This window comes from Lissotriton helveticus, chromosome 4_1, assembly GCF_964261635.1.
Source record: "Lissotriton helveticus chromosome 4_1, aLisHel1.1, whole genome shotgun sequence".
Classification (NCBI taxonomy): domain Eukaryota; kingdom Metazoa; phylum Chordata; class Amphibia; order Caudata; family Salamandridae; genus Lissotriton; species Lissotriton helveticus.
In genome coordinates, this window is record NC_136063.1 from 1,493,475,748 (window position 1) to 1,493,496,664 (window position 20,917).

At 45.5% G+C, this 20,917-nt stretch overlaps 1 protein-coding gene across 3 annotated transcripts in view; it reads right to left on the reverse strand.

Annotated features, from left to right (window-relative positions):
• Nucleotides 1-3,408: 3,408 nt before the first annotated feature.
• Nucleotides 3,409-20,917, reverse strand: part of LOC144827567 (enoyl-CoA hydratase EchA19-like) — a 326,574-nt gene continuing 309,065 nt past the window's right edge. For all 3 annotated transcript variants that reach the window (XM_078685825.1, XM_078685826.1, XM_078685824.1), the window contains one exon: nucleotides 3,409-3,729. In XM_078685825.1, the coding sequence (XP_078541951.1) occupies nucleotides 3,509-3,729 (221 nt within the window). In that variant the 3' untranslated portion in view covers nucleotides 3,409-3,508. The remainder of the gene's footprint in view (nucleotides 3,730-20,917) is intronic.

A 20,917-nucleotide genomic window follows, 5' to 3' on the forward strand; every position in this document is an offset into this window, starting at 1 on the left:
GAGTGGTTGGAGGGATTGCTTCAGATGATGACATACAAACTGTTATTGATCTCCTCTGCAAACCTTGGCCGTGTGAGAAACCTTGTCCTGCCACTATTATTCCTTACTTGAGAGTCAAGGATGAGTTGTCTCTTGTTGATGGAATTTTGAGAAGAGGTGGTCTATTGGTTGTTCCTGTTTCAATTCGAGGCAAAATTCTTAGTTTAGCTCATGAAGGTCATCCAGGCATTCGGTCCATGAAACGCAGGATTAGGCAAGATTTTTGGTGGCCATCCGTGGATAAAGATATTGAACATTTTGTTTGTGAATGTTGTGAATGTATTGTTAGTGATAAGTCACAAGTCACCCATGCCTGTTGAACCAATTGTTGTGAAGAGTTTTCCTTGGTCCAAGTAAGCTTTGGACATTGCTGGACCTTATGGTCTCGTTGGTTTGTCTCCAAAATTTATCTTGGTATTAATTGACTATATGACCAAGTGGCCTGAAGTAAGATTTGTTGATTCCATCAGTTCTTCTGTGGTGATTTTGTTTTTACGTGATGTTTTCTCTAGGGAGGGTTTTCCTGAAGAGATAGTTTCAGATAATGGTACGCAATTAGTTTCTGCTGAAATGTCTTCATTTTTCAAGGAGGTTGGAATTAAACATATTTGTACGTCACTCTATCATCCTCGCAACAACGGTTTGGTTGAGCGTTTCAACCGTGTTGTCAAAGAGCATCTCCAACTGGCTTTGGTGAATGGTTTGCAGTGGCGTCAAGCGGTTAGCGACATGTTATGGGCTGTAAGAACCACTCCCCATGTTTCAACTGGTGTTGCTCCTTTTACTTTGTTGCGTGGTAGGATCGCTGGTACCAAGTTGAACAAAGAATGGATGTCCACGAAGGTTGTGGATGCTGCTAATTTAGCTAGAGTAACTGATGTCAGGGTTTCGGTTCAGAGCAAGTATGATTCTAGATTGGACGTGTTGTCTTCTTGCAAAGTAAAGGTTGGTGATTGGGTGAGGATAAAGAAACCTGGATTTCTCCGTAAAGGGGAGTCACAGTTTTATTCTCCCAAGAAGGTATCTGCAGTGAAAGATTATGCGGTGGTGTTGGAAGATGGAAGGGTTTGGAGTAAGAGTATAGTTTCTATCGTGCCTGGCCCCATGGTTGAGAGTGTCGGGAAGCGGTTGGGGATTAGTGTTTCCCCTTCTGTTCCCAAGGTGGGTGGTGTTATACACTCTGATGGGAACTTTCCGCGGAGGGAAACTTCCTCCAGGGTCAGATCTGTTCCTGCCAAATTTCAGGACTATGTGATGATGTAATTCCTAGAACACATGTAGGTAGAATGTAATGTTGTGTTGCTATTATCCATTGTTTATTTTAACCATGAGGAATGTAATGTTGTGTTGCTATTATTCTATGTTTGCTTTACATTATGAATTGATGTGTTTTGTTTTACCTTGTTTACATCTTCCTTTTTACATCTTCCTTTTGCTTCTATCCTTTTCTCTTCTGCTTTCTAATTTTCTCCTTACCTTTTCTTTTTCTTTTGTTTCTCTGTGAAGAAAGGGAGGTGTGTTGGGACTTCTCCTCTCTGCCTTGCATTCTATACAGAATGTTCCCTGCGTGGAACACTTGAATAGTTCTTCCCTTGGCAGTTGCTGCCGGGGAGCTTCTTCCCTTGGCAGTTGCTGCCGGGGAGCTGCTGTAGCTGGACGCTCATTAAAGTCCTTGTGTTCACTTACCTGTCGTGTGGACTTCGCTTCCCTTCAGTATAGCTATGTTAAAATGGGGATGTAGCAATTTTCAAAACAGAGGAATATATTTGGTCCTGCAAAGTGATGCTAAGTAAAGTTTTTTAACTAGTACAAAATCACATTTGATCTTGAATGGAAATATAACTTATCTACACATGTAAATATTTCCCCTCAATCTGAGACAAATGTAAAGAACTGTGATGAAAAATGGAACATGAAGATACTGACAAAAAAGAAAGAAAACAGAGTTACCAGTAAAATGCCACATGTCCTGAATGTTTTCTAATCTGAGAGAACAGAAGATGATACATGTGCAGTAGGCTATATGATGGAATACAGGAAAGCACATACATGTTTCAGTCAACACATATAGGTCAGCAATAGCTTCCACCAATTAATTCTCTGTAAAACGATCAGAAACTAATGCCTGCCACCAGCACACGAGTATATATACCTCTGTAGCAACCACATGAAAGGCATTGTTGTGAACACTAAATAGTTCTCATCTGGGATTATTTATTTTCCAAATTTGCTTCGCTTACATTTCTATTAGTATCTGTATTACAAAGTGTGAGATTCCGTCTCCAGATAAGCTGCTGATAAACATAGATGCTTCCAATGTAGGCAGACATGTATTCGTTCAGGTTTTTTATTCACAATGGAACTCTTCATTGTTGGCTGCCTTCTTACTTGATTACGCACATGTTTACGCACATGTCATCATAGCAGCTCTCTTTAACTGCTCAAGGCCTATATGGCTGTGTCCTTAAATGTATGCATGTGGAGTTAAGCTTACATATATTAGGCTGTGATAGTTTAGACTACGGAGATATCAATATCTCAAACTCGGATTTGTTTTTAAAACATTAGAACAAATCAGTGGCCAAATTCCAATAAAAAAACTATTTTTGACCACTGATTATGAGAGGTCTTCATGCTAGAGATTATCACCAGAAGTCAAGCTGCTGTGCTGACTCCTTATCCAGACACCGCTCTTAATCCTGGAGATAAATCAGAAGACCCAGCTGCAGGAGCTGGGAGCAGACCTGCTGGGACTCCTGGGAGCCTGTCTTTCCATGGCAGCCAGACTTGCGGTTTCAAAAGGGATGCTCTGCTATCCATTCCGAATGCTTGACGGGCAGGATTGCTAGCTAATGTTTTAGCCTAATAAATGAATGTAGGGTTCAGAATTAGCATTAGGGTCTAGGATGTTATCAAACTTGCAAACTTACTTTTTATTGTTTGCATTAATAGTAACAGTATTAAGTGCAATATTATTCTGTGTTGTTACCATTCATTTCATTTGTACAAGATCAAGACTTTTAGAATACACTTTTAAAACTAGAAGTCCCAATTTCTTAGTGCAATGTTTGTGTGCGCTGGCTGCAAGATAAACACACTGTTCTGATTATCTATGTCCCTGAACTTGTTTAACAGGACTGCTGATAAGTAACCTAAAAACACAGCATGTGCAAAGAATAGCTTGGTGGGCTCATGTTAAGAATGTGGTCCATTGGGCATCTCTAACTCAGCGTGTACAATGAACTGAGTTCCTGCATCGTGAGTTTAAGATCCCAGCCCTGCAGTTCTGAAGAAAGTCTCGAGAATTCATATCAGGATGAAGGTAAAAACATAAAGAAGCACTCTTTGAAGTCACTGACGATATAGATGTGCAATAGTAGACAACTATTTATTGATTCCCAGATCCTATTATGCTATACAACATCATTCCATGCCACAAGAAAATGGAGGCACTTTAAATCAGTTTATCTTATAACTTTGCTCCTCCTCTCCCTTCGCCTGAGCTGAACCTCTGGGCTCCACGGACTGATTCTAAAAGTACATGGATGGAGTTATCAGTTTCAAACTGCATCGCCTCAGAGAAGGAGGTGGCGTCGAACGTGCTATGGTAGGCCGAAGCGCGATCTCCGCGCATGCATGCCTGAGGAAACGCAGATATTTCTTCCGCCAATTCAATGGCACACTTCAGGGCTGAAACAAAAGATAATACAAGGGCATAAGTAGGTACAGATACTAAAATGGCTGAAGCTGCTGTTATTCACAATGTTTAAATAGAGTTACTATTGATTACTACAGTGAGAGTTCACATGATAGGATTCGAGGAGTGCCCGTATATGGTAACAATTCCAATGGATAATTTATGTACATTTATTGCATAGTTCTTCCAGTTTTATCAGGAACTCCTTTTAAATTATTTGATACCTTTAACGTATTATTTTCAGAACAAACATGCATATGTGCTCGCTTTCCACAATACCATGGTATGATCGAAAACCTGGATAGTATTAAACAAACAATGAATATAGAACATGTAACTTTGCCAACCAATCAAATATGTAATTGTGTTAGTAGTGGCAGTAGGGTGCTTCTTAGTTAGGAATTCTGGATTACTGGGCAAAGGCCTATGTCGCTGGTCTATTGGCCAACTGACTGATGGGCAAGAACAGGGCTTGACCATATAGTCTTCAGGGCATCAGTGAGGGCATCATCAAATGGCAGCAAGGGTCTGACAATGTTTTTATCTCCGTGGAGAGCAACTGCAGATCTAACATCTCAGCTGTCCACTGCACCACCACCAGAAACAAAGTGAAATCTTCTTTTGGTGGCCCAATTGACGAGTTATGCTCTGTCTCAGGGGCGGTATTTAGCCTACTAGCGTTTGCAAAATCCAAGGATACTGTATCATCAGTATAGTGGGTGGGGCAACTCATCACCCTCCTCATTATCAGTATCAGTATCCTTGAGGACCCTATGTGATTTTAAAATAGGGTCAGAGTCTTAACCCAAAAAGAGTGGAGCCTTTTCTGATAGCTGCAGTAAAGGGACTTGGTTAGAGTCAGGCTGCATAATAACCAGTTGCGCCTTCATATCGTAGGGCGACATTAGCCGAGCTCCGTTTTTGATTCAGAGGCAAACATGGCCTTTGACACTGGGTCTTCCATTGATGACGGTGAAGTTGAACCAGCATGGATCTTGAGGCCTGTGTGAAAGCCTGTACTGGAGTCGGCATGGGCCTGAGAATGGATTCCAAAATGACAGACGGCATGGGGTAGGACCTGCCGACAGTAACTTGACCGGAGGCCTCTGAGACTCCATTGAGAAAAAAGGTGAATCAGACAAATACTCTATCTCATTAAAAGATATGCAGCATAGCCTCAAGGAAGGCCACTATCTCATCTGGGGTTGACAACAACCCAGAGAACTCGGGGCATGTTGGGACCAGCTGATGAATTGATTTTGACACTACGAATTTCAAGGGAGTGCTAGGTTTATCTTGATTTCCTCTATTCTTCTCTATTGAACTAGAGTGGCAGGCTAGTGTCTAGTTTTGCGTCCTCTGTCTATGGTTGTGCTTGGACTTCGACTTACTCAAAGAGTTAGTGGGAAGGGGATCGTTCAAGGGCAGTCCTGTGACCGAGACTAATATCTTGTCCTCCTACTGCAACTTCTTCTCATGTTTGCTTGTTTGGACATTTAGAGTTTCATTTCCCAGTTCCTAATCACATTGCAGTGCATAAGGCCAAACAAGTTGGTTGACAGAGTTGTAAAGAGCGCCCTGGCACCAAACACACAACTTGTGTGGATCCATGCCTGACATCTGCTTCCTGCAATCTTGGCACAGCTTGAAGCCTGTAGTTTTTGGAGGGGATATAATTCCCTAGCACAATGTCTGAAAGGTTTCAAAGTTTGTTGGCACACAGCAAATTAGGCAGTGGAGCTCCAGATCCACATTGGAAGGCATGGAAAAAAAGGAAATGTTATCAGCGTGCAGGGGTGGTCGTTATATGCAGCATTTTTCATTTACTTCCAAGATGGTATGGATTCAATGCAGAGCCGCACAATGCCACCTGTCAGGGCACAGGAGAGTCTAGAGCCTGGGGATAATCTAAAGGTCAAGAATCTGTGATTAATAGTATCCCACAAAATGATAAGGTTTGCACTGTTTGGTCGCATTACTTCAATACTGTGCTAGGATTCTGCAAGAGATGGGATTAATGTTGCTGCCTATAAAATAGGCCAGAGCTCTCAATCTTGGGTGTCAGAGCGCACCACTCGACTGGTAGAAGGAGGGGCTTTCAGAAACAACAGCAATGTTCATAATTACCATCAGGTAAACGTCGGGTGGGCAAAATTGATCCTTGTAATAGTTTTCTTTCCAACACTTGAACCTAACTGCCATTGGCTGTCTAAAGTGTACAAGGGCCCTCTTCTCTTGACCTACGCAGGAGGCTGGCATAGGGTTATTACCCTGAGGGCGTCTTAGTATGAACCCCTAAAACCACCGGGTCCCCCAGTTAACCCATGTCACACGCTTCCTGCAAGTGTTAGTACCTGGTGATCCAGACGAATGGCTGGACACAACACCTACTGAAGTGTGGTGACCGCAAATGTTCTTGTTCGGACAGTTCTTCTCTCACCCTACAGTAATATTAGACTTGATACGATTTTAGAGGCAAGAATGGGACACTCGAGTAATGTGCCAATTTAACCTGAATAGTAAGTAAATACACAGTTGCTAAGCGCGTGCCACCATATATGGCTATCATGGACTTAAGTGCCGCCTTTGACTGTGTAAACCGAAACAAACTATGGCACATGTTGCTGCGCAAGGGCATGGATTCACCCCTTGTCCACTTTCTCGCATATCTTCACCTGGATATGAGAGCCAGAGTCAGACTAAGTGACAATGGGACAATGAGTAAAGACATTGAGATTGGTAGAGGTGTCCGTCAAGGGTGTGTGTTAGCTCCACTTTTATTTATACTGTACTTTAACGATCTCTACTCGACCTTAGCTCGGATAACCAGCGACGTACCATTTGTTAAGGGGATCCCTCTACCCACACTTTTATATGCGGGCGATGCTGTGTTAACACCAAACGCATTGCGCCTTTTAGTATCTGCGTTTACAGATTTTATGACTAGCCTTGCTTTTAGAACAAATTTTACTAAATCACACATTATGGCATGTGGCCCACACTGCACTCAGCTGCCCAGCATAAAAATAGGTGAAAATTCCCTCACCAGTGTAAGCACCTTTCCTTATTTGGGTGTTATGTTCTCCGCCTTGGGGCATGGTCTCCTAATACTGCATATCGTAGAACAAAATTTTCAAAGGCAATCGGACAACTGAAAGCTATCATGCAAATGTATACATCTCAATGCGTCCCTACTGCCACCTATGAAATCTGGGGGGTTGTGAACTGTGAAACTATACAAAATGAAGAAAACAGATTTGGTAAGCGAATCCTAGGACTACCAATGTCATCACCTAACATCATTTGTCATAATGAGCTGTCATAATGAGCTAAACCTGATTGATAAAATGATTTTATCCGAATGAGGCCCTTATTATTTTTCATATCGATATGGACTAATGAGAAGGCCGTACTCACAACAGATATAATAAATGACTGCCTCTCTTTTGATGAGGGCCTCCAAATCCCATGACTGGTATACATTAAACTGGAATTGGGAAAAATTGGTATGCAGAAGGCATTTATAGAGAAAGATTTATGCTCTACTATTAATAAAACGGGAGTAGCCACTATTTTTTATGAATCAGCATATGGAAGGTAAATCACTCATCACAGCCTATCTGTCATTGTGTCTCGATGCCACCTCCTATTCACTTAGAACAGCCTTGGGGGAGATGGGCGCGCTCCTTGCTATTCAGATTTCGTGCCGAAACTGTAAAATATTTATTGTGCTCTCCACTTAGGTATCAACCAAACCTTGCTACGATCCCTTGTCCGAGTGACAAAAGTACAGGTCAAACTATCCTACATTTCTTATTGTTCTGCAAATTTTATGAATTTTATACAAGGTTATTCCTAATTCAATTTTTTTTAAAAGAAATACAGGGACATCAGACAGTTTAGAGCTATGTTTTCTCGTGTTACTCTACTGTCTATCAAACATGCCTCATGTAGGTTCTTTCTTAAAGCATGCAGTTAGGGCACGGAGCACTTTATCATTTTGATAAATGTTGTCAAACTATGTACATTGCGCAATTTAATCACTTGGAAAACTAAACTTGGCGATCCTGTAGACTTCATGATAAACTGAGAAGGCACATGACACTTTATCTTATTTTAATCTATGTTAGTTGCAATTTTAACTTTTTGATAACATCTAGTGTGTTTTAAACTGAATGAAATGTTTATTGTGATTTGTTGTTACTTTTATGGATGGAAAAGCTTCTGAATAAAGTGATTTGATGATGATGATGATGATGTCTTGATATGTGTTCGATCTGCTGCAGAATGGAGCCAGAACTTCAAAGACACTTTTGTGCACCACAATAAAAATTGCATCTCTAAATTGGTTCAGATCTCCGGCCACCCAATGACTCTGGAGACATGGTCTCAGTGAACGGGTTCTAACTATTTAGATGAGGGGGGATCTCAAAGGGCCTTTCCTCCCAGCTGACCTCGGTCAAAAAGTTTGCTGTGAACTATGTTTGCTATCTGTCCTGTCACCTCAGCAGAGGGAGTTGCAGTGGTGTTGTGTTGCATGTATTCAGGGGTGTCCATCAACTGGAGCAATTGGCCATCAGTTTTAATGGCTGCAATTCATTCTTTCATGGAGTAAAAAAGCCAGACGTGAACAAAGCCCTGAATGGACGTCTATACCCTAACTCTGTGGGGGTGAGGGCCAGGGGCTAAGTTGGCTTGTTGTTTTAATAAACACATGGACAGCGGTAAGACAAGTAAGCATGAGCGCAAAATCCGCTCCGATCGCGGATTTTGCGGATTTTCGGTAAATCCGCGATCCGCGAACTCTCGCGAATTTACCGAGAATCCGCAATCCGCGATCGGAGCGGATTTTGCGGTCAAAAGTTCAAGCCTAACATAATTTACGATGGCGCCGGCAAGCTGCCAGCGCCATCCTCAAATGGTTACTTAATTAGCTTCGACAGGAAGCTCTAACAGATAAGATAAAGCAGGGGCTCGAGCGCCTGCTTTATTTTATCAGTTGGAGCTTCCTGTTGAAGCTAATTAAGTAACTTTTGCAGGATGGCGCTGGCAGCTTGCCGGCGCCATCGTAAATTATTTACATGGTGTGTCTTCTTGAATAAATATGTGCCCTAGTTGAAGCTTAAATTCAGTGACTCATTCATTAGCCCAAAAATAATCGTGAGCGTTCTGGAGGCTGGGCAGGTGTGCCTTGTTCCCAAATATACCATGGGAAATCCGCTGTGATGCTGGCCAGAGGCATTTGCATCTTTGGCTTTCACGTGCGCAATACCCCTGCTGTTCCTGTGACCAGGGGCTTCTGTCTCTTAATCTGCTGCTCTGATCGGTCTCTGACCTTTTGTATACACACAAGGGGCATGTGCGCTCGCATGGAAGCCCCGTCCGTTTGGCCCCACCCACACACTCGAGGTGTGCACCCGCCCGTCTTCCCGCCATTTACCCACTATGATGGACATTTCACTCAAGGGACCCCTGCGCACTTCGGCGCGATTGCATAGTAGTAAGAACACACACTTGGTCGCTGGAACTAGTTGAAGCGCAAATGCAGTGACTCATTCATCAGCCCAAAAAAAATCGTGAGCGTTGGAAGGCTGGGCAGATGTGCCTTCTTCCCAAATATACCATCGGAAATCCGCTGTGATGCTGGCCAGAGGCATTTGCATCTTTGGCTTTCACGTGCGCAATCCCCCTGCTGTTCCTGTGACCAGGGGCTTCTGTCTCTTAATCTGCTGCTCTGATCGGTCTCTGACCTTTTGTATACACAAGAGGCATGTGCGCTCGCATGGAAGCCCCGTCCGTTTGGCCCCGCCCACACACTCGAGGAAGCCCCGCCCCCAAATCCGCCGATCCGCAAAATCCGCGGATTTTGCGGATCCACGATCCGTGAATCCGCAAATTCGTGAATCGTGGATCCGCAAAATCCGCCCATGCTTAAAGACAAGTTTAACCTGCAGGTTCGGGCAAATATCAATAAAAAAGCAACAATATAAGACCGGGAAGAAAAGAACCAGATGGCATAATAGAGCTCAAAAATTTGAATGAAATACTTCACATTTTACAACCTTTCTGTTGGTGAGGAAGCGCGGTTTGGTACATGAAATTGTTAATGCTACAATAGCAGCTACTGCTAAAAACAATAAAAACATATAGGGGGCAGGAAAAAAAATCATCCCTGTCCGATGCCTATCTCTAATAAGAAGAAAACAATTTGCTGTACCTAATCATTGTAGTGCCTTATATGGTGTTTGCTCTACAAAGAGTTTTCCTAAGAAATCACAAAAATCTGCCAATAAAAACATCAAGATGAAAGGCATTTACAACAAAGAAAACAAATCAACAATTCCAACTGAGAAAGGCCGGTACATAAATAGAATAAATATGATAGCATTAATGATTACATTTGTGGGCATTATCATGAGATATTTGAACAGCCCCAGAGCTTTTTGTCAAGAATTTTCACCATTTGTGAAGCTAGCATCTATGGGGCCCATTAGGATGGCAGGGGGATCGCCCACGCTGGGCCGGCGGTAGCCACCGCCAGCCCGGCGGGGTGATTCGCCCGCCATGAATGACCCCAGGCCACATTAAGATGGCTGGGGGTCCACGGCGGACGGAAAGACCGCCCCCTGCTTTTCCGCCGGTCGACTCGTCGACCGGGTGGATATCCTGTATAATATGGTGGCGGTGTCTGCAAGACACCGCCATCCAGATTATGATGTGGGCGGTGAACAGCCAAAAGGCTCGCGGTCTTTGCTGTTGGGGGCTCATAGCGGGCCCCCAGGATGTTGGGGGGTGTACATGGGGGGTACCTATGGTACCCCCCTGCATATGCATGCACAAGGTGACAGGTACTGCACGGTGCCTATCACGTTGTGCATGCAAATGCACAACATGCATTTTTAACACTGCGGTGGGTGCTGCTTACAGCACCGCCCGCCTCAATGTTAAAAATGTGTCTGCCCCTGTCAGTGTGGCGGGTGCATCCTAATTTGAATGGCGGGACTGCCGCGATATGGGCGGTCGGTCCTGTTCCCCGATGCGGTGAGGCCCCTTAGTTCTAATTTACATTATTTTACGATCTGCCACACCTAACTTTTCTAGAATTGGTTCTTGCAGCCTGAACTATGGACCTTATATACATTCCACCAATCACGAGATAATATTGAAATACGGGAAGAAGTGCAGATTGGTGTTGGCTCTAGTATTTAAAATAGAAAAACAGAAGTGCGGGCACCCTATACCAAGGTCTCTAGTTGCTTTTGAGAAGTTCTGGTACTCTCCAATTAAAGGTATCGCTCCTCTTCTGAGAAATGAACTTACTCTCCCTTTCAAAATAAAGCAGTGCAGGTACTCAGCACTGGACGGTACCGGCCCATTTTAAGCACTGTTCTTGTCCTTTCTTATTAGCGATTTTGAGGTTCAGGAATGCTGTGCTCTGAATGTCTGATCTTATGCCTCAGAGAAACCATAAAGGGACATAATCATCTCCTCTGAAAGCATGATTCGTGTCAGTAATGTGAGAGGAAGCCTGAACTTAGAGAAGCGACAAGGAACTGAGGTTTGTTCCGATGTATTTTGTGGGTCAGCAGTCATTTTTCAAAGAAACAGTTTCTTCCTAGTATGAAAAAATGTCTTTCCTTATGATTCAATTTGCCTGTGCTTCACATATGCCAATGCAATATATCAAAACGTTTATAATATCTATATGTGTTATGATTTCTAGACTGTTCAGTGTGGAGTAAACCAACTCTTTTCACTTTTTCCTTTGGTTGCATGGATGTTGAACTTGCGAAGAAATTGTGTCACAAATCTAAACTTACCTATCCTTTCAAACGTGGATTCATTTTCACATTCATCCAACCATTCACACAAACTCACCAATTTCTTATTTTGTGTTGGGTACCACACCTCCGAACCTAGTTACAGCCTCCCCCATCTCTGCGTTACTACAGGACTCCCTCAGCCCTTTCCCCCTCCATCCAAACCTCCTTTTTCTACAACGACCCCACTGGATCAAACATGAATGGTTTTAACAGTAATAACTAATTTGCGTATGTCAACTTTTTTTTCACGTGGTTTCATCTGCACCTTCTCGTGAATACTCTCCGTCCTTAGATACATGTAATATTCATAGAAATAAAGACTAAGATGATTCATGGTAACGTTTTTTCTTACATGTCTCAATACAAATAGCTAATTTTCTAATAATTTTTAGTCTTCTTATTTTAGATACTCTACCCCAATTTATTATTTTTATGTAAAAATGTATTTTTTTCAAGGATTCGAAATGTGGGTAGTTAAAGTAGATGTTTAGGCCATTTCGATGACGATGAAAAACTGATTGTCCGAAATTAGACTAAGCAATGGCATTGATGTCTGGGTAATTGGAATTCAATGTCAAGACCCAAAATTACTTTAAATTTTCCAGAGAATTTTTTTTGTGTTAACAAACCAAGGCGTTGTACATTACTTGTGAGGGTAAAGCACTTCTCTCATCAGCATTCACAGGCCTGCTAAACACTGCACGCTAACAATTCGAGCATTTTCGGTTGGAATGGGGGTTAGGTCCAGTCCCTCTACTGAAATGGAGAAAAGGAACTATATTTCTTTTGAGACATAGAATAAACATCTGAACATGATATCTAATTCTAGTACTCCAATGTAGGACTGTGCAAGCAAATAGGACGTGTATTATCCTAAATGCGTGCTGTGATAAAACATGCATCTGACACAAATTGAGGAAGTCGTGGGGATGAACAACCAATGTCTTTGTGATCTCGAAGCCCTTCAGGCTGAATTTAACCATACATGTTCATCAACACAGTTGGAAGCACTGCTTAATTTGTAATAAATAAAACAAGCATTGGAAATGCAATAGGTCTCGGATTTATTTGAGTTAGAGCTAATGGCATTGTAAATGGCAATGTCTTTTAGCCATGTGTATGGAGTGTATGCACGTGGTGTGTAGTGGAATTATGTGGGTTGGATTGGAATTGTAGCGATGGTGGCATGCTGTGCTTTAGATGAATATGTTTAAAAGTAAAGTGCACCATACTGCAATTACTACAATAGTTTATGGTGGATGCGTTAACAATTGATGCGTGCACTGATGGCTGGTGGTGTGTGTGCCTGTAGAAATTTTTCACTGATGGCTGGTGGTGTGTGCGCTTGGTGGAAGCGTGCACTGCCGGCTGGAGGTGTGTGTCCCTGGTGGAAGCGTGCACTGACGGCTGGTGGTGTGTGTGCTTGGTAAAAGCGTGCACAGACGGCTGGTGGTGTGTGTGCCTGGTGAAAGCGTGCACGGACGGCTGGTGGTGAGTGCGCCTGGTGAAAGCGTGCACTGACGGCTGGGGTTGTGTGTGCCTCGTGAAAGTGTGCACTGATGGCTGGTGGTGTGTGTGTGTTTGGTGAAAGCGTGCACTGACGTTTGGTGTTGTGTGCCTGGTGGAAGCCTGCACTGACGGCTGGTGGTGTTTGTGCCCGGTGAAAGCGTGCACTGATGGCTGGTGGTGTTTGTGCCTGGTGAAAGCGTGCACTGACGGCTGGTGGTGTGTGTGTGTGGTTGCGTGTGTGGTGGTGAGTGTGTGGTGGTGAGAGAGTGGTGGTGAGAGAGTGGTGTGTGTGTGTGTGTGGTGTGTGTGTGTGGTGTGTATGTGGTGTGTGTGTGTGTGGTGTGTGTGTGGTCTTATGTGTTTGGTCTTATGTATGTGTGTGTGGTGGACTTAGTTCGAGTGTTCGTACCCTGCACACTCACACACTGCCCCTACACACTCACATCACTGCTCACACCCTGCACACTCACACACTGTTCACCCTGCACACTCACACACTGTTCACCCTGCACACACACACACTGGTCACCCTGCACACACACACACACTGTTCACCCTGCACACACACACACTGTTCACCCTGCACACACACACACTGTTCACCCTGCACACACACACACTGTTCACCCTGCACACTCACACACTGCAGTCACTGTCACTCTGCAGTCACTGTCACTCTACAGTCACTCTGCAGTCACTCTGCAGTCACACTCACTCTGCAGTCACTCTGCAGTCACACTCACTCTGCAGTCACACTCACTCTGCACTCACTCTGCACCTGCACTCACTCTACACTCTGCACTCACTCTGCAGTCGCACTCACTCTGCCCCTGCACTCACTCTGCATTTACTCTGCACTCACTCTGCACCTGCACTCACTCTGCACTTACTCTGCACTTACTCTGCACTCTGCACTCACTCTGCACTCACACTCACTCTGCACTCACTCTGAAACTGCACTCACTCTACACTCTGCACTCACTCTACACTCACTCTGCACCTGCACTCACTCTGCACTCACTCTGCACCTGCACTCACTTTGCACTCACTCTGCACCTGCACTCACTCTGCACTCTACAATCACTCTGCACTCTACACTCACTCTGCACTCACTCTCCACTCCACACTCACTCTGCACCTGCACTCACTCTGCACCTGCACTCACTCTGCACTCTGCACTCACTCTGCACTCACCCTACACTCTGCACTCACTCTGCACTCTGCACTCACACTGCACTCACACTCACTCTGCACTCACACTCACTCTGCACTCACACTCTGCAGTGTGTGGGTGTCACCCTGAAAAAGATGGGGAGCCACAGGGAAGAGATAGTGTGTGCTTGTGAGAGCCGAGGGTCCGACAGGACTGTACAGAGTGGCACTGCCAGAACTAAGTATGTCCCAGTACTGTAATACCTGACGCTGCGGCGGGTCAGGATTGGTGCGCATCGGAATAGCGGAGTGTGCCTCAGTCGTTTAACAGCAGAGGCTGCGCAAGGTCTGGGTCGAGGTACTTTGGCACAGTGTGGTGGTGCTGTAACATATGCTGTGCTAGTCCCGACTGAGATACGTTGGCTGAAGTGAGTGCGCCCTGTATTGCACAGCAGGGGGCGGGGGCGGCAGCTCCGCATTGAGGCACATTGACAGAGCTGCGGCATTCCGGGACTGCAGGAGCCCAGGGTGCGGTCGGTCTGGATTGAGGTGGGTAGGATGCGCCTCAGTACAAAAATAGCAGAGGGTCAACAGTTCAGGACTGAGGTACACTTCCGAGTTGTGCGCGCCCCGGACCTAAACACAGGAGAATATGGCGCTGTGCACCCCTGTACTGAAAGAGCAGTGTGCATGGCATGTGAGAATTGAGGTACACTGCCGGAGCTATGCTCGCTCCGCAACTGAAATAGCATAGGATGCGGCAGGTCGGGATTGAGGTGCACTGACAGAGCTGTGCACGCCTGGTACTGAAATAACAGAGGATGCGGCAGGTCGGGATTGAGGTGCACTGACAGCGCTGTGCACGCCTGGTACTGAAATAGCAGACGATGTGGCAGGTCGGGATTGAGGTGCACCGACAGAGCTGTGGTGTGCCCGCCCGGTAATGAAAGAGCAGAGGGCGTGGCTTCCCTGGAATCAGAATTGAGGCCCAATGCCAGAGCTATGGCGCCCCTGAACAATGATAGGGATGCGGCGGGTCAGGATAGAAGCCCACGGAAGAGCAGTCGGAGTTCTCGGTACCTGACACAGCGACGCTTCTTTACACGCAGGGTTAAGGTGCATCTCCGGCGCGCTGGCAAGAAACTCGTGCTCACTCACATGCCTGTGCGGTACAAAAGGGGGTGGTGATGGACGGAGCATCTGAACCAATCAAACACTCACACCCAGTCAAAAGATCTGGGTTTGATCCATCACCGTTCTTTAGCCCACTCTGCCACCCCAGTTCAGACATGGCTATATGCAAATCAGTCTGACCCTGTGCCTCATGGGAACAGTCCAGCCCGAACTGCCAAGCCATGCCTTCCCTGGACCGGAAAGAAGCTTCCGAGGACCGGTTTCTGGCATTACAGCCGTCTTCAGCCCGGCTTGCTTGAATCCAGTGGCAAAGTGAGCAAGTGACTCACGTCTGAGCATACCCTGCCACACTTATGGCGGCCAAAGCGGTACAAAAGGGAGTGGTGTTGGACGGAGCATCTGAACCAATCAAACACTCACACCCAGTCAAAAGATCTGGGTTTGATCCATCACTGTTCTTTAGCCCACTCTGCCACCCCAGTTCAGACATGGCTATATGCAAATCAGTCTGACCCTGTGCCTCATGGGAACAGTCCAGCCCGAACTGCCAAGCCATGCCTTCCCTGGACCGGAAACAAGCTTCCGAGGACCGGTTTCTGGCATTACAGCCGTCTTCAGCAAGGCTTGCTTGAATCCAGTGGCAAAGTGAGCAAGGGACTCACGTCTGAGCATATCCTGCCACACTTATAGCGGCCAAAGTGGTACAAAAGGGGGTGGTGATGGACGGAGCATCTGAACCAATGAAACACTCACGCCCAGTCAAAAGATCTGGGTGTGATCCATCACCGTTCTTTAGCCCACTCTGCCACCCCAGTTCAGACATGGCTATATGCAAATCAGTCTGACCCTGTGTCTCATGGGAACAGTCCAGCCCGAACTGCCAAGCCATGCCTTCCCTGGACCGGAAAGAAGCTTCCGAGGACCGGTTTCTGGCATTACAGCCGTCTTCAGCCCGGCTTGCTTGAATCCAGTGGCAAAGTGAGCAAGGGACTCACGTCTGAGCATACCCTGCCACACCTATGGCGGTCAAAGCGGTACAAAAGGGGGTGGTGATGGACGGAGCATCTGAACCAATCAAACACTCACACCCAGTCACACGCCTGGTCCGCACAATAGAGTTATCCGAGTGCTCACATCATGTTAAACTGCTCCCATGTACCTCATAACAACCTGGCATGTACTTCCGATGAAAAACTGAACGCGCGTAGAATCCCCGAAAAAACAAGCTTCACAACGCCGTACCACGGATCGCAAAAGCGATCCAATTGTAAAAAAAAAAAAAAGCCTGCAGTGGTGCACGCGCGCGCCACTGCAGGCATATGTTTTGAATTATCGCGGCCGTCAAGCCGCGATAATGCAAAACATATGGCCTTCTGGTGCGCGTAGCAGACACCAATAGGCCATAGGCGGAGCTACTCGACCGCCAAAGGCCTATTGCGTGTTCTGTTCCAAAAACACACGCATGCGAAGGCCAATTGCAATGCAGCTGGCAAAAAAAAAAAAAAACGAAAATGCACGAGCAGCCTGGAATTCGGTAGGTACGTTTTCGTGAGCCCTCAGAAAAGGACTCTTAGGCCACGCCCACTGCTGACGCAGTGGGGCGGTAGGCCCGAGCCCTAAAAAGTAAGTACTGAGCCCCTCTCAGGAGCTCCCTGCAGCTTTGTCCCACCCATTGCCACTGACAGTGAAAGTACCAACACAACTACCAACCATCACACTCCAATAAGTGCGATAGTATCACTCCAGGATCACAGGGTCCCCCCAAAGCGAAATCAGCAGTTACCCAGTCACCTAAAAAAACCTTTGTCGCAACGGAGCATTTACCTCACACAGAAGAACTTGAGGAAGAAAACCCTCCTGCTTAAACTTAACCCTACACCCAGAAACCTATCGGCTGCAAATGAAGCACGGAACGCTCACAAAAAAAACGTCTGGGCCTTGAAACGAGCACACCAAGAGGAGGTGTGGGATTTTGCTTAAAGAATGCTGAAGGAAGGATCCCTAGTTCGATTCTGGCAGTATGTGAACACTATAAATTCCCTTGGGCCTCCAAGAGCAAACACAGTTCCTGCATCAGTGTGGGAGAACTACGTGAGGAGCCAGTTCCTTGCACACAACTTAACAGTCATCACGCCCACTGACTCACCGAAAGTAGAAGAACGTCAAGCCCCGATTTCACCTAGAGAAATAGTAAAACTAATAAAATCCATGAAGGTCAGCGGGGCGCCGGGCCCAAACGGGCTCCCTGCAGGGATTTTGTCAATCCGCCCCAGAGGGCTGGGCAGCGCTACTAACCCTGCTATTCAACACAGCGCACATACTGGGCAAGACACCTTAATCTTGGAGAGGCTCAATACTATGCCCGATCCACAAAAAAGGAGACCTCCTAAATTCAAGGAACTACGGCCTAATAGCTCCGTTAGATCTGGAAGCAAATGCATAAGTCCAAATCCTACAGAAAAAATGGAAACTTGGGCAGAAGAAAATGAGTTGCTCCCCTTTTTTCAAACAGGCTTCAGAGAGAAGCTGCTACAACTGACAACATAATGGCTTTATTTGCACTTGGTCATCAAGTCACCCAGCTGAATCAACCTCCACTTTTTGCTGCTTTGTCGACCTAACTGCAGCTTATGACAAGGTCGACAGACAAAACCTCTGGAAGAAACTAGCAAACTGGGGCATTCCACCTTTGCTCCTAATGGCCATAACGTCCCTCTACTCGGAAACCTGGGTACGGATTAAAACAGGCCCTATACCTCTTTCAGCTAAAATCTTATGACCGGAGATCTGAAACAAGGCTACGTGCTCGCTCCCTTCCTCTTCAACCTGTATACAGCAGATATGGGAAAAGCTGTCTCCCACAGCTGCCTGCCCCCTCCCTGAATAGGCCGCTGACCTCTATACACTCTCCAATACGCGGATGAAATTGTCATCATGGATCATACCAAAGTGGAACTTCAACGTGCTTTGACAAGCCTACACGAGTACAGTACAATCAACCACCTCATCATCATCAATCCAGACAAGACCAAGATCTTGTAATTGGACGACAAAAGCACAAAAAACAAACCACATGCACCATAGGCTCCAGGACAATCAACTCAGTGCAAAAATACAAGTACCTGGGGGTCTGTTTCACAGAAGCAGCTCAACCCTCTGCTCACAAAAAAGATTTGATTAATTAATCAAAGACAATAACCTATGGTATAATAAAACTTAACAACAAGTTAAAAAGTCCGTCAGCAGAGGGCATTAGAAAAGTCATCCAAGCTTCCCTTGTCCTAGCACTCTCTTATGGGTATCATGGGCACAGTGCGTGGGCTACAAAAAAATCTTTCAATTCCGAAAACATCTCTCCACCGCGAGACTCAGGCTGGTGCTCGGACTGGTCAAACAAACACTACCGTTTGAGGCTGACTTCCTAAAATATTACATTTGAATTTTGAAATCCCCTGAGGATTCCTTAAAGAGCTGCCTCAGAGATATATTTGAAAAAACCGTCTCCCCGTGGAATACGCAGCTCAAGAGAACCCTGGGCTTCACTGAAATAAATAAACCAGCACTCGCTCTGCCTTGCATCTCATATACTATTTGCAAAAACCCCATCAACAAACAAGTCCAATTCGCTGTGTTCCTGCAAGACCAGGCAACATTAAAAACACTACCTTTTTTGACCCCGCTGAATGACTCATACTTGGTAAACAAACCTCATCCTTACCTCTCCGCCTCGCTGAACCCAAAAACTTAGAAGAGAGATCATATACAGGCGACAGCTGGCCCTGCCAATAGAAGAATTCTGCCGGGCCTGGGCAAACCACAATACAGGAGGAGCATGCTGACTGTGTGATTACAAAAGAGAATCATGGCTACACCTTCTGTGCTGTTGCCCGGCCTTAGCAACCGAAAGGAGAATCTTTCTTAGGGAACTATACCTGAGTGAAAAAGCAAGCAACTGCCTTGAGGCCTCAACAATATGTCTCACACAAAAATAACCCCACATCCTAACCCGCTGTGGAAGATTTGTACAATCCATCAGGGACACTATTCAGCCCTGCACTGGCCCTCGAACTTGCCCTCGTATAGTCCAAAAGCTGATCCTGGATTACTTTAAATACAGGTCCCTGAAAGAATGCAGACCCTGCCTTGGATGCAGCAATTGAGACCAGAGACCTCCAATTGTTTTACCCAAAGAAAAGTCTGCTCTAAATTGTCATAAAATAGCAATGCATATGCACAAGCACTTTATAAGAGAACTCGGGCCAATGTCCGAAAACGTGGTGCCTGAGGAGAACAGAAAGGAAGGAAGATTAGTACCAACGAGGAGAATGGAAAGGAAAGAGGACCTGGAAATTCAAAGAGCCAGATGGGTGATACTCCCCTATGAGGCCAGTCGCAAAGTAACGGTCAATTGTAAACATGAAAATAAGCCCAGAGTCAAATGATGGCACATAACAATTGTTCCTTATCAGAACTTTTAACATTCATGAACAATGGTCCCTTTTTAAATGCTATCTTATTGTAATGCAATGGTTTTAATTAACTTATGTAAATAAATTTCAACTTTCACAACTACTAACCATCCCACTTCTGTAAGTGTGACAGCTAGGACTACTCCAGTCCACACACAGTTCTAAGAATTGCTTGAGTGGCAACTATGATACATTTATTAAGTATATTGTATTATTAAACACTCTGTTCAGTTCATCTCAGGCGTACTGGCCTTTGAGGTAACTGACACTGCACTGGGGGAACTTTCAGTCCAATTGCTCTGACTGCTTTTAACTATAGCATAGCTGAAACCTGTCTAATTGTAATCTTGTTTTTATGCGCCGCATTGTGATGAATCTGATGTGTTCTACAAATCACATCTCACTGATAAACCTTTGACCCTTCCCACATTTTAATTGACAAAATTGGTACTCTCTCTCTAAGAGAAGAGTTAAAAAAAACTGGAACGCTCACCTTCTTTAGTTGTCTCACCGCAATGCCTAAGTGTAACCGCACTCCGGAGGCCAGTTCTTGTACGCACTGTCTGGCGTGGTAGGAGCACTCCTGAGGGCAGGGCTCCGACAATGGTGGAGGTGCGCTAGTGGTTCAGGCGTCCTCATCTATTTTGGGCATAAAAGCATGGCCGCTGCATGGACACACAGTGGGCGCGCGGCTGGCATGCCTAAGGCCCCACTTCCTCTCGGACGCCGGAGTGAGGTACCGACGGATAGAGCGGGGTCTCTTTTTCCCGAGCGGGTGCCGGGTGAGGTGAGGCTATTCCCCACAAAAAGCTCGAAGAGTACAACGTACTTCATCTCCATCAGAATACATTGGGAATCCAAGTTCCTGGTGGTATGGTATGATTTTTATCACAAAACCTTCTTTCACTGCCGTATACAAGATTGTATACATGCAGTAGCTTTTTTTCATCTAGTTGGTCCTGAAGAAAGCCGGACAGTGTTCTCCAAACGGCTGAAACATGTCGACCCCTCTGCACATCGCCATTGTTTAGTCATACTCTCAGACTATCAGGCGGTATTTTTAACCATGGCACCCAGACAATACTGATTAAACA